Below are 14794 nucleotides of genomic sequence, written 5' to 3'. Positions count from 1 at the left end.
GGAAAACAGAAATAGTCTCGAGTTCCATTTCATGGAGCATTCGTGTTCGGGTTGTGGGATGAGAGGAGCCCATTGGAGTGCACGTCACGCGCGGCGCGGCGGCGGCGCGGCGCGCGGTGGCGGTCTCCAGCAGCAGATAACGCGCAGACTCATGCGATAATCGCGCCGCTTCAGCGGATGCGGCCAGCGGAAACTGTCAATGCGAGCACCGACCAATCCTCATTTGTGCTGATACTACGCAGATTATTCTGGTGCGCATCGCTACTTTTTCTGCCAGCGATTTCCGCAAATAAAGATTACTTTCCAATCAGCAGTGTGGCTAGCTTTCGCACATGGCTCTTGAAGTGTGTTAGGGCCGACATGCACGTCCTCGACTCGCGGCGATTCCCACAGACATTTGCATAATGATGCGAGCTGAATGCCGAATCGTCTCGCGCCGGCTCGTACAGGCATTACTTATCGAATGCTCTGACAAGGCCAAACGCTCCACATTTATTTTTACTCGTTGGAATTTGTTTTTTCCGGTGTTTTATTAGTTATCAGATGGCTTTTCGGAAGCTTTAACAATTCTGATATAGTAATTTTCTTTATAAATAAGGCCATAGTTTTAATTTATGGATATGGGTTTTTTCCGATATTTATCAGTGTTTTCAGATGGTTTTTGGTTTCTAATCGGAATATGTTGCCCCTTGATATTTAGTTAGATAATAAACTATTATACCTAGAACAAAAGAAAAGAACTGCACCTGTACTACCTAGAAGCTACGGAAACATATTGAACTGGGCAGGGCAAGAACGATAAACAAGAGGCAGGGTCCTTTCTATCTATTATTTTACAAGAGATCAGTTTCTGGAGGGTACGTTTCTGTGTCCTTTTATAAGGTGTGTATGTGAAGCATCCGGGCTTTGCCGAGCAGCTAGAGGTATGGCACGGAGCCAGCAGAGGGCGGAAGGGGAGGTGGGACGTACATGCAAGAGGGCGAGCAGGAGCAGCAGCAGCGGGGTGGCGCACGCCGACGCCGGCGCTGAGGGCGGTGGCGCGGCGGCGGCGCGGGCGCGGCGCATGTCAGCCGGGCGCCCGGCGCTGCCGGCGCGGGCGCATGCCCGCCGCCAGCCGGCGACTGCAGCTCTGGCCGCGCGTGGCGCCGCGGCACGAGACTCTATCACTGCACTCGTAGTCACTGTAGCACTGAGCGGGCGCGTGTGCGCGCATGGGTCGGACGGCGCGAGAGTGAGGTCGGCGTGCGCGCGCCGCGGGACTCGGCGAGGGACTGAGCCCGCGCCGCCGCACCCCCTGCGCCCCGCGGCCGAGAGCCTCCGGTCCGGGCCTCTCCCGCCGCCCTCCCGCTGCACTGATTTGATTTATTTTTATTGACGTTGCTCGGGCGCAGCGGGCGGCGGCGCTCTGCGCGAATTTCAAGATGGAATGCAGATAGAGTTTGAGACCGTTGCTCCGGGTTGTTGGACTGATTTTTATTTGTAGCATGTAGAGAATAGTAGATTGTTAACCAAGGGTGGAAAGTGAACCATTTCACCCGAGATATTTTGGCGCTCGAACGAAGAGAGAGCGCCAATAGTTCGAGGGTGAGATGGTTACTTTTACCCGAGTTAAACACTCTACTTTTCATTTCGACTATGAGGAAAGTTAAACACGAGAAATGTAGGTTTATTATTGGTAAGTATAATTCTTTAGAATAAATTATTAACAGATATATAGGTAAACCACATAACTATGAGTCACAAAATGTAAACGGCGCCAATTTCAGTCATGCGAAAGCTGATATGAGAGCTTATAATATGGCATAACTATATTGCTGTTAGCCGTTGCTCGAAGTAAAAATTATAAAAAAAAATACTTTCCACCCTAGGGTGGGAAATGCAATTTTCCACCCGGTTATCAGCTTATGAAAGGTAAACTTTCCGAACAGGAGAGATGAAAAATATTGACAATTAGGCTACATTTACTAAGGTCAATGAATGAATAATATAAAATTTCCATACCGTAAGTAAATATTTAATTCCTATCATGCCTTATATATTTTTTTTTCACACGGGCTGTAGTTAATAGTATCTTATATTATGTATAGAGATTTGAGTTAAGTATATAAATATTTTTAGGGTAATAAAATAAAACTACACCTACGCTACGGTAAATTGTTTTATACGGTATTAGATTAGATTTTTTTTATTTACGATCTCTACATTTAACAATGCATCTCATTCATGTATATCGGGGTGTTGTCGATAACAATAGAGTAAAGAGATTCTTGCTTGGTGGACTTACTAATTATGTACTATGGTTATGTATGCGAAAATATCGGTTTTAGAGGGTAAATTTTACAATTCTCTCGATGCCTGACGGGATGCATGTTGCGGTGACCCGCGGCCGCCGACCGCCGACCGACATGGAGCTAGTGGCCACCGCAACACACCGCGTGGAATAAACTGCTTCACCGCGAGTACCTACTGCGACCGAGTTCAGCGGGAAACGACCACAACAAACAACATTTTAATCTCGTAAAAAATGCCCGATTTCCGTTAAACGCATTATTATGAAAACTAGTCACAATTTCATATTCAACAGTTTCAACAAATACCTAGCAAGGATTTAGCTACCTAAACCAGAATCACCCGAATACCCACTTAAAATTGACGGAAATTCTCAAAATTCTCAAAGTTGATGGAGTTGTAAATGATTTTGAGATCTAGCCGACTATTTTAAGTACGAGTACCCGATTACACCTTTGGTACCTAATGTAATAAAATAAAATTCAAAAACTTACCTACATAGGTAAGTTTTTGAATTCATCCCAAAGAGGTCTAATCGGATATCATCATTGGGTTATCCTGGTTCGATCCCCAGGCCGGAAAGCAACCTTCGCGGACTTTGAATACAAAATGGATCTGGATAAAATAAAATATAAGTACTTATTAGTTGTAGTATTTTGAGTTGTTTTCTTATGTTTGCTGGTAGAATTGACTTATGATGATTTTGGATGATAAATCAATATTTATTCATCAAATACAAATACAAAGTCAATCTTAAAATCTACTTAAATAATTTACATGCAATTTCCTAACTTAAAATCTAAACATATTACTAATATACTATCCTACTTACACTATCAGCCCCATTCCGACCCCCACCCAGCCCAAAAGTGCCAAAGATGCTAGCGGCATTACCGCGCTGGATGGCAAGCGATATCTGTTGGACTAGATAGGAGCCTGAACGGGGATCGCCTCCTCTGTCACGTAGACGCCGCCCCAAGTCTCTAATCAACCTCTTGGCCTCCGAACACCACGGCCCCGCAGTTTCCACCGCGACCGGAACAAAATCGTACGCTGGTTCCAGGTTGGCGTATTTTAATCGCTTGAGCCTCGCGGCATTTGCCGCGGCTGCGCCTGCCAGCCGGCTACCGGGAGCAACATGAGTAGGCGCAAAAGTACTCACGCAGGTTGCATCCCAGAGCAAGCAGCGGCCTTTGGCCCACGGAACCAGCGTTAAGCCGTCCGGGCGCTTCCCGTCTGTACGGCTTAAGCCTTGAGGCTCCAGAATGCAAGGCACGTTCGCCGAGACCATGGTGCGACGTATCAAATCATTGATCGCATGGTGTCTCGGGAACCGCCCTGCAGCCCGGGAGCAGCTCAAGCCGTGGTGCCCATTCGCTTCCACCGCCATTCCACATATACAGCGATGGGGCTCGCACACCTTGGAACCCAGCCGTAAGGCGACTCCTACTCTCAGGGTGTCGTTGTCGAGTAGGGTCCCCAAATGTGGCGAAGGCAGTGCCTGCCACCAGGCCCCTGATTCAGGTTGCCCCACCGCTTTAAGCCGAGCCACATCTTCAATCCTGCCCGCTTGAGCCAGCAATTGCGAATATGTTTGCTCGCACAAGATGTCGTCCCAGAGTCTCTGTGAAGCAGGGTTGTCCGGGTGCGTCCCTCCAGACGACCGAGTCGACCACTCGTCAAGGGCCTCCTGCAGGAAAGGAAGGCAGATGTTGCCACTGTTCATGGAGAGAATCTTCGCCACAAGGCCCGCCGAAGCATGAGAGGAAGCAAGGAACGAGACAACTCCAATGTCATGCATACATCTATGATAAATCTATGTGATGAATATTTAATAACATTCATTTGGATTTGATTTGGTTGGATTTTGTTTGATATTTTACATTTAATATTTGCTTCGGGTTGGTGTGGTGAAAAATTTTGTGTTTCACTCGGGGGCAAATTTTGTTTAACCCTCGTGCTTTGAAACCCTCGCAACGCTCAAGACTCGCTACGCTCGTGGTTCAATTTTGGAATCTTTCGCTTGCTCGGGTATCAATATAAGCACGAGCGGTTAATCAACAACTTTGCCCCCTTGTAAAACAAATAACTATTAAAGTGGAAAAATTACTGCCTTGGGTGAGACTTGAACTCACGGCCCCTGGATAGATACTCCAGCACGCTGATTCATAGCCAGCAAACGCTCAAACTCAACACTCAAGCGCAGTAACGCTCTTACGGTAGATGTCGCTAGAATCCCCTAGAGTCTAGGGTCTAGGGGTCTAGGGCCTAGACCCATATGGTGGAAGGATTTGCTGACTATGGATGAGGTCTTGGTGGCTCAGATGGCAGGGCGCTGGAGTATCGATCCGGAGGCCGTGAGTTTAAGTCTCACGCAAGGCAGTAATTTTTCCACGTTTAAATTTACTTATATGTAAGGTAGAAGTACTAGATAGAGAGATAGATAAAATCTTTATTCAACTACAACTTACATACTTTGTGACACAATAAATAATAACAAGAGATAAAAAGAAAGTACTAGTGCTCGACGCTGCACTAGTATTCGACATGGGCACTTTATGTCAAAGTAGTATAGGTTAAATTTGAACGGCGAAGATTTTTCTGTATTCAAATTTAATCCTTGTCACTTTGACATAAAGTGCCCATGTCGAATACTAGTACAGCGTCGAGCACTAGTACTCCTATCTTACTTAGGTATTAATATTAAGTACCTACCTATTATTTATTTCAGTTAGATACTCTTTTTGCAGAACAGTTACACATGCACAGACTTGGACGGGAATTAAACTTGGATTTGGCACTAAAATAATTTTTACCGAAATGTATATTTTATAGCATTTAGAAAAAAACCCAAGTCTCTATTACCCGAAGTGAGATAAGATATTGAAAACGTTTTGTTAAGAGACTCGCCTAAAAATGAGTAAACGATTGAACAAAAACAACTCGAGACGTTCAAGTGCTCTAACGGATCGGATCGGATGCCACTTTTTGACTGATTGAGTTCCATCCTAATTATAATTAATTGATCCCTGTCTAATGGAGTCTGGTTGGCTGGGGTTTGCAAATTCAAGTCCATTTAGTTTTTAAGTCGTTCTCTTTATATGGGATAATTAATTATGCATATATTAGTCGCGGCCGCCGCCGCCGAGTGTAAGTGTATCGGCCCAACTTGCTGCTGGCCAAATGCGAATGCTGGCGAGATCAATAGGTACTTATTAGTGAATTAAGATAAATATTTAAAACGTGATAATTATAGACAATTAAATTAACGTTTGTGTCGCGTCACTTTGATTTGATTATTTCCCTAAATTTATGAGTTAAACCACTAAATAGTATCACGAAAAGGTGTATTATCGCAAACATTATCGAAAGATGCGCTGACCTATTTGTCAGTGTCACGCGAGTATGTCTATGTAGGTACTTGGAATTACCGGGTGTGTAATGATCGCTTTAAGTAACAATAAATGATATACATATTATCATTCGATATAACAACGTATGGTATAATTTTGAAAGATATATCACTAAGGTAATATAATCAACCATATGTATACCAACAAGAGGAATAATTTTATATTGTATAGTTAAGGGTAGATATAAAATAAATTTAATCTAACGATTACCCAATATAAGTTATAAATGACATAATGTCTAGCTGTATAATGTATGATATTACACACATTAAATATTTCGTCTATAAAATTGAATTGCCCAACATTTATAAATTACTGAAAAAAATTACTTCATTATTTTATCGTGTGTGAAATTATATTAGGTTCAATCCATAAAATAAAACTTATGCGGAGAGCTTACATTTTGATATTATACTAGGATAGGTTTCAACATAGCAAATATGACTTGGTGACAAATCGACGAAGCCCCGCTTCGCAGGGCTTCTATTTTCTGCTCTGAGGGACAAAAGATAACTAATGAACCTAACCTAACCCAACCTAAAACAGCGGTTGTACATGCTCTCCTTTGTTATGCCCCCCCCCCCCCGACCCTCCTTCCTCTTTATAGCTCCTCTACACGATGGGCCAACGCCGGCCACTCCAAGGGATGCACCCATGCGGTAGAATGAGATAGCAATATCACTTGCTCCCTCTAACGCATAAATGCGTCCTTTGGAGTGGCCGGCCTTGGCCCATCGTGTAGAGGAGCCATTAGGTATGGGGATTCCTGTGTCTATTTTTTAACCTTTACCATGCCCACTTTACCAGGCCCACGAATGGAACGAGAACTTGCCCGCCAACCTAATGACAAACATCAATCCTATAGAAAAGCCAGCAGGCTTCTCACTACCCAGACGAAATTGGTGCCAGTTAAACCGCCTACGAATGGGTTGTAGCTCTTAGTTGTCTAAAAAATTAAAAGCGATGACGTGCTAAATTCCCATTCTGATATATCTGGGTTTGACTAGTTACGTTTGATTTTAAAATCAGTATACTTAGGGAACATATATGTTGCAATGGCAACGAAACAGTAGGTAGGTACAGTTAGCGCCGTATTATAGCAGGTAGCATCCAAAGTATTAAAATAGTTCGGTACGCCATACAAATTGCGATATACTCGTGTATGTCAGCCTTGTTGCCCAACATGCACTGTTGTCATGTCTGGTGGTCTGTCTCGCTCTTCTCCAATATGGCGTCTTGATTGTAATATCTATAAAATAGTGTTCCAATTAAGAATACAGCATTAATTAATTGCGTGTTATTCCAAGTTATTACATAAACAATATGGTGTACCGATATATTTGAATACTTTGGATGCTACCTACTATAATTATGACACTGACTGTAAGTAGGTACAGCAGAGGGCTCGGCCGGCGAGCGGCGACGCGGAGGCCGGGACTGCGCACTGCGGCGCACGGATCGTCTTATCTCAGAGTTATTGTACAGTATTTCCTGCCGATGATGTTACTTTATTTCCTGTAGCAGAGGTCGCGGCGTGATTCCCTCGGGCTCGTCGTGCGGGTGGAGCGTGCGGGGCGCGGCGGCGGCGGCCCACAGCCCGCGGCGGCGGCGCCGGCTCCCGACCAGCTGCGCGCCGAGCCTCGGGCAAGGCTGCGCCACGCCACCGCACCGCGCCCGCTGCAACAGATGCACCGCGATTATACTGCGAGGCTCATTCACACAATACGCAATCGTACAACTGTTCCCGTAGGGCTCGCCGGCTCTTACGAGTTCTTGGGTTTTCATTGCATTTGGAAATTGTTTCACGAGAGCAATAAGTCGGCGCCAGCTCTGGACTACACTTTAGAGGGAGGCAATTGCGGCAGGAGCTTTGTTAGTCTATCTATTGGAACAGATTTGCATTTAGCGGATATAAGGCTAGATCTTTTTACAGAACTTGCGCGATCCAAAGTAAGTATGTAGGTAATGAATGGTATGTGTAATGTAGGTACTTATCAACCGTTTGCGTAATATTTTAGCTTCACTTATTCGGCCTGAAATATCGGTTTTGGCTTAGCTGTCAAGTTTCAAATTAACTTTGATATCAAACGTTGGTTTGTTATGAAACTTCATTACACAACTGGCCTGTCGATCATGGCAATGAAACTGCCGCGTGAATGCTTCACGCTTCATACCGTGTACGGACACCCGCGAGATCCGGAACACAATGAGCTATGAATATGTCATGCTCAATACGAGTGATTGTTTTCAATCAATCAATAAATATCAATATGTATTTATAATGGATTTGTTCCAATCAGCAAGAAGAACATCAATGTGTCGATGGAGCGTATGATGGATGGTGTCCGCGCATTGTGAGGAGCGGCGGAGCTGCGCGGGCATTGAATAACGTCGCGGGGAGTGACGTGACGGGGACCTGTCGCCGAGAGTGCGTGGCGCAAAGGGGCCGCGAGGCGCGAAACAATAGCGCATCAGCTTTATGACACCCCGCGGTAAACTCCATTACATATTCATGTGGAACCAAATCATTTAGCAAGTGCAGCGTCCGGCGGCCGCTCCCGCGGACCGGTTTAATGAGCCCCGCGCGCCGCGGCCCGCACCCCCGCACGGGCCCTCGGGCTGCGCCGGCGGCGCGCCGTGACCTGTTTATTTTTAGCCAACTGGTTGTTCCGAACCTTCGGAACCCACTTCTCCCGGCCCATGCGAATGTACCGCGACCACTGTATGCGCACGGATTCCATACTGTGCATGAATAACGACGCTAATAACACGCAGCCGCCATAAACATGAAATATGGCAGCTTTCGTAATAACACTCGGTTCTAATATATTTTCCAAACAAGGTAATAAGACTAATAAGTACCTACGCTACAGGTAAAGCCGCCACTAAAAGAGCGCTAAGGTTTCTAACTGCTTAAACGAGACATGAAAAAATATGTATTATATTCTATCTTTTTGTTGATGTCAGCCACCTAAACTGCAAAAGCGCGTCTTGTATTTATATAAAAATAAGTAAATAAAAGTACTTTTTTAGATCGTAGAACATAAAATTACTTATAAATAAGTTATCTTAGCGTGATAATTTATCAAAAGGAATTTACTATTTTACCAACAAATTATTGCAGTGGCAACATTGTCTTACTTTTATTGGTCTTGAATTACGTTTTGCCGTTTTGCGTTTTGTTTTGTTTTGCGTTTTGTTTTGTTTTAAGCCACCTTACGTCCGCGGACATCATGATAGGTACCACACCATTACCTGAACAAAGGGATCCCGAACCCAATGGGTATACTAAAAACTGGCCAAGTGCGAGTCGGACTCGCGTTTCCAGGGTTCCGTACATAAGTCCGACTCACGCTTGACTGCATATTTCTAATAGGTTTTCCTGTCATCTATAGGTAAAGAACTATTATGTATATTTTTTTCAAAATTTTAGATCCAGGAGTTTCGGAGATAAAGGGGGGGGGAGGGGGAATGGTCACTTTTTGGCTATTTTCTTGAATAACTTCGAACCTATGTATTTTAAAATTATAAAAAAAACATGCCCATCCTTGGGTCACTAATTTAGATATGTGAACCAAATTTCAATTTAATTGGTCCAGTAGTTTCCGAGAAAATAGGCTGTGACAGACGGACAGACAGACAGACGCACGAGTTATCCTATAAGGGTTCCGTTTTTTTCCTTTTGAGGTACGGAACCCTAAAAAGGGTAAAAGACAATACACTGCAATTCACTACCTATAAACACTCGTTCGCCCAGAGGTGCTTTTTTATTAAACTACCGAAAAGGAAGCATTAAAGTGGTTATAAAAGTAATTGGGTAGGTATCTAAGTCGGTATTGAGGAGAGCGGCGACGCGCTCTAAAGTCTCTGAACCAGGCGAGGTGACTGACAGTAATGCCTAGTCTAGACTAGACTTAGGCTAATCCTTTATTGAAACCTCGGCCTCGGCTCATTCCACTCGACGCGCCGTCAAAAACAAATTATGCAGGCTTAATTAGTTTCTTAATCCGTTTAATGTAGCGTGGGAAAGATATATACGCGCGAGTGGAAAATGTGATCCGACGTGACATGTGTCGTGGTGTCGCGGCGGCGCAGGAGCAGGACCCTGTTGTGACGACAACTGACACAAAGCCTGGAGCGGCTTGAAGAGATTAGCGGGGAAGGTCCATGGACGACGCGGGATCGCCGCGACTGTTGACACGCGCGGGACGCGGGGACAGGTGCGGCGGCCGCGGCCGCAGCCGGGGAGAGGCTCAAATTAACTCCAAACTTTGTTGTTAGAAACTGGTCGTTAGAAAAACAAGGGCCCGGCCAGGTGCGGCAAACACCATACGCACCCCGCAGCCCGCCCGCGCCCGCCGCTGCTGTTTGCTCGGCGCACGTCAAATATTATTGGATGATGATACGCAATTTACGCGTGTCGCGGCCATTACCGCGCCCGCCGCCGGCAAACAGCCACCAGACACTCGTGAGAAACCCATCATTTATGCCTCCCATCAGGTTTATCAACAGAGTGATAAGGCTGATCGAATAAAGTCCTGCGATCGCTTCAAGCCTAGACAGCGGGGCGCGAGCACAGCTCCCGGCGTGGGCCGCGCCGAACCCACTTGGCCGTATCATCGACGGTAATTGTTATAATTCAAATTCGAAAGCCACGTTTTGTAAACCACGACGTTATAAACGATAATAATATTGCATACTTTACGAGGTATCAGAAAGATATAAAAAATAAACGACAGGCAGAATGACTCGGCCGCAAACCGTAATGACATGTTTATGGAAATTTTAATGTGGATGTGTCAGCGGCGCAGGGCCGCGCGCATCTCGGTCGATGACAACCTGCATACCCGCACCGGCTCGGCTCAATAGAGGACACAACAATAACATCCTGTTTACACACTGCTCCCGCTAATGCAAAGCAGGTGCATAGTTAAGTTGATATGACTGGGTACTTAGGTAGCTTATAGGTACCTACTGCGCTTGTTTCAAACCTTTTATTTACCAACAGTGGTCAGTCCCACACAGGAACAGGAAGTCGCAATGGCAGGATAAATTTGCTGCGCACGGCCACGGGGCGAGTCATTGAGAAATTGCGAGTGTATCTCATGTGGAGGAAAGTACATATGTGACTTGAATATAGGTAGGTTTAGGCACTCACATGTAATGTAGGTACCTACCAATAGTCGAGTATTAGTTATAAAATTTATTGGTTAGAACACTAAATAAAGAGCCGCCTGGATCTGTCAATGAACGACGTGACATTAACCTACATTATTTGATCATGTAATGTCTTCATCTACCCTCAACTGGCTTAATAAAGAGCTACTTGAGGGTAGATTTTGTTTACTACTTTTATTTAAATACCTAAAGATACACACTAGGTATATAGTTTAGAATTATACATGATCTTACTAGTCACAATATTAAGTATAGAGTACACTGTAAAAAAAATGCGCTCTGTGGCAGAGCAGAGAACAGTGCTTGAGGATCAGTGTATTCTTGAAGGCATGTCTTGACGTTCTTACTTTCTTTCTTTAGTATCCCCACACCTTACAATTGGAGAGTGTTTTCAGGAATAGCTTGTATAAAAACCTTAATGGCTACAATGTATCTGTTATTGTGGAGTACTGTTCGTTATGATTGATATAGCTCTGTCATATTCGCATTGAATTAGCTTGTTCACAAAGTTTTTGTTCTTTCCCCGCGCCCGCGCGACCGGTAAGAACGCGACGCATCCCGTGTTCCGCGAAGCTCTAACTCCGGCACGCCGTAATAAGCGCTATTGCTCCGATAACGCATGGTTTTTGCGGAATATCGCAGAGTCATTGGCTGTGATCATCCACAATGGGCGGTTTTTCCTGCGGCGGTAAGCGGCGACTTCCGGCGCGATGCCTCCGCGACACTCCTGTCAACGACCCTCCGCGCTCCGGCCCCAGGGCTCTAGCCCTTTCATTGGCAGCAATATTTGTGCGATTATGTACATCTCTCACCCCAGACACCTATACCTACCGACAATCCTTCTCTCTCTGTTGTCGACCTGTGTACTTCTGTAAGATGCTCCATCTTAATTATTCTATAGGTTTGGATTGTGTTCTTGGAATTCTTAGCCCTTAATGTGGAAATTGTTTTTTTTTTATGGGAGAAAATGGGAAATCTCGTAGTAGAAATCAACATATTTATTAAAAAATATATAAAAGAGATGTCTTAAATACTTACATTTATAGGTTTTATATATGTGATACAAAAAGCCAATAACACATTCTCACCAGTAAATAAAGATAAATAAAAACAAATGCATTCGATAATCATAATCGACTGAAGCTATTGAAGAATCAGGTTAAACCTATGTAAACAAGAATATCATCATGTAATCTAGAAGCTAGACACTGGGCTGATGGCGACAGATCTGTGCTAACAAGTAGCAGTAGGTAGCGTGGGAGCGACGTGATTAAGATAAAGAGGGTCGCATATGGTGTGAAGTGTCGTCGTATTGTATTGTAGGTACCTAGTTGTCGTACGCGCGCGCAGCAGCTGCGCACAGACACGCGCATTGTGGCGTGTGTCGTGTTGTCATGCAACCACACATGACACACCCTCATCTCATATGACAGCTCGTTTGTTGCCTTCATGTCAATATGCCAATATGTCGCGAAATGGAGGATTTTTATCACGTAACTTTAAGTTACCTATGTTTCTAATGACGAAATAAGTAGATATTTTATTATTATTAATAATAATTAGAGATGGGCCGAATATTAGTGTCCGACCGAAACATGTTTTTTTGCCGAAACCGAAACCGAATGTTCGGCTTTGGCTCTAATTTCGGCCGAAACCGATACCGAAACTTTTGTAGACTTGTTAAAATCGTTGAAAATATGTCATAAAACCCCTTTTATACACATATTATGGGGCTGTCAACATCCAATATCCTTGAAATTTATGTTACCTAAGCGGTTTTATAAGAAAATTACTAGAGTTAAATCAAGATAATTCTGCAACGATTTTGATAACACACGCACAGTGCAAGTGTTATTTTAAAAGTCAAAACTTCTATGAAATTATGACGTATAAATAACATTTGCACTAGTTGCACTGCGTATGCTATCATTGCAGAATTTTCTTGCTCTGAGTCTATTCATTCACCAGTCAAGCAATAAAGGGTCAACCAAAAGGCGAGCGCAGTTAGCGCGAAGTTTTTTGTTGACAATATCGCAAGGCCGGGTACCTATCTTCACCTGGGCCTTAAAAGTCCGAAGTGCCCCAGTGAGGCGAACTTTCATGCGAAGTCAAAGCCGTGCTTCAGCCTTCAGGATAAGTAGTTTAGCACAGACTCCAACCAATGTCCATTGTATTAAAAAGCGAGACCGCAGGCCGAGCATGGCGCAGCGAGGCCAAAGGCTAAGCTGAAGTAGAGGACATATGTGGAACACAAACCAATAGTAAATTGAGGTAAAATCACTCATTCACTTCGAAACAATTAGACAGTTTGTGCGTTATAGGTATTAACAGCCTCTTAAGACTGCGTCGACCGTCCAGTGGCGCCCCCATTAGTGGAATTGTGTTTTATAATAAACCATTTAATTTCTGTACCTATACAATCTATACATGAATCAGTATATGTAATATGTAGGTATTAATATTGTTGTCCTACTTATTCCCCAACTTTTGGTCTTATTCCGAAGTACCTACCATTTCGTAAGTTTCAGCCCGGCCGAAAGGTTCGGCCATTTTTTGGCCGAAACCGAAACTACAGCCGAAACATGATTTTTGGCCGAAACTGGCCGAAACCGAAACCGAAACGGAACCTTCGGTCGGACACTACCGAATATGGGCTTTGCCGTTTGCCGGTAGCGGACGCCCTTGCAAAAGAACCTGTTTATTATATCGTCGGGTGACAAGTAAAAGTCACTATCTAACACCATTGAAATTATTGGACAATAAACCGTGTTACAAGTGTAATAAAGTGCATTGTTACTTTAATTTTTTGATAGTACTTAGTGACTTTTGCTTGTCACCCGACGATATTTGGTAAATATTTGGCAGTTCGAAGTGTTCCGAACCGAACTATTCGGCTGAATACAAACATTGAAAAATATGCCGAATACCGAATAAATACAGAATATTCGGCCAATCTCTAATAATAATGAATACTTACTTTTAAAAAGTGTAAAATTTATATTTGTTACGTGTTTCTCATTTTGACATTTAATTTAATTATGTTTAGAGCTGTAGAGTTTACTCCTTCCTACAACAATCGCTACTCGGAGTTACATTTCAAAATTGTATTGGTGTGGATTGCATATAGAATCGGTAGGTATCATTTGCATTTGCAGTTCGTGTACGAAAGCCCTTAAACCTGAAGCAACAGTAAGTACAGTGGAAACTGAATAAGTGGAATCGCAAGGGACCGGCTGTTTAGTTCCGCTTATCCAGGTTTTCCATTTATCCAGTTTTCCACTTAACCAGGTTCAGATAGAACGTTTTCTCACTTACAGAGGTTCTCGCTAACAGAGGTTCTGGATGCTAGTAATGTCGCTTATAGAGGTCACGTATAGTATGGTCAAATAAAAGATCAAGACTTAAATAATCATTATCTATTAAATATGTATGTAGATATGAATGTATTAACAAAAAATTGGTATGTAATCCTGACTTTTAAAAAACCGGGCAAGTGCGAGTCGGACTCGCGCACGAAGGGTTCCGTACCATCATGCAAAAAAAAAAACAAAAAAAAGCAAAAAGAAAACGGTCACCCATCCAAGTACTGACCCCTCCCGACGTTGCTTAACTTTGGTCAAAAATCACGTTTGTTGTATGGGAGCCCCATTTAAATCTTTATTTTATTCTGTTTTTAGTATTTGTTGTTATAGCGGCAACAGAAATACATCATCTGTGAAAATTTCAACTGTCTATCTATCACGGTTCGTGAGATACAGCCTGGTGACAGACGGACGGACGGACGGACAGCGAAGTCTTAGTAATAGGGTCCCGTTTTACCCTTTGGGTACGGAACCCTAAAAAGCAATACTGTAAATAATCCACAGTACCTACTCGTATACAATTTTCAAAATTTCAAAAACAAAATCACTCCT

General features: G+C 43.7%; 1 protein-coding gene across 1 annotated transcript in view; it reads right to left on the bottom strand.

The window, feature by feature from the left end:
- LOC134673481 (protein jagged-1b) overlaps positions 1-1283 on the bottom strand; it is a 36286-nt gene extending 35003 nt beyond the window's left edge. Inside the window, exon 1 of the mRNA XM_063531476.1 lies at positions 970-1283. Within this exon, the coding sequence (XP_063387546.1) occupies positions 970-1065 (96 nt within the window). The 5' untranslated portion in view covers positions 1066-1283. The remainder of the gene's footprint in view (positions 1-969) is intronic.
- Positions 1284-14794: the final 13511 nt, after the last annotated feature.

This window comes from Cydia fagiglandana, chromosome 18, assembly GCF_963556715.1.
Source record: "Cydia fagiglandana chromosome 18, ilCydFagi1.1, whole genome shotgun sequence".
Classification (NCBI taxonomy): domain Eukaryota; kingdom Metazoa; phylum Arthropoda; class Insecta; order Lepidoptera; family Tortricidae; genus Cydia; species Cydia fagiglandana.
The sequence above is the reverse complement of the archived record's forward strand: the minus strand, read 5'-3'. Positions and strand labels throughout refer to the sequence as shown.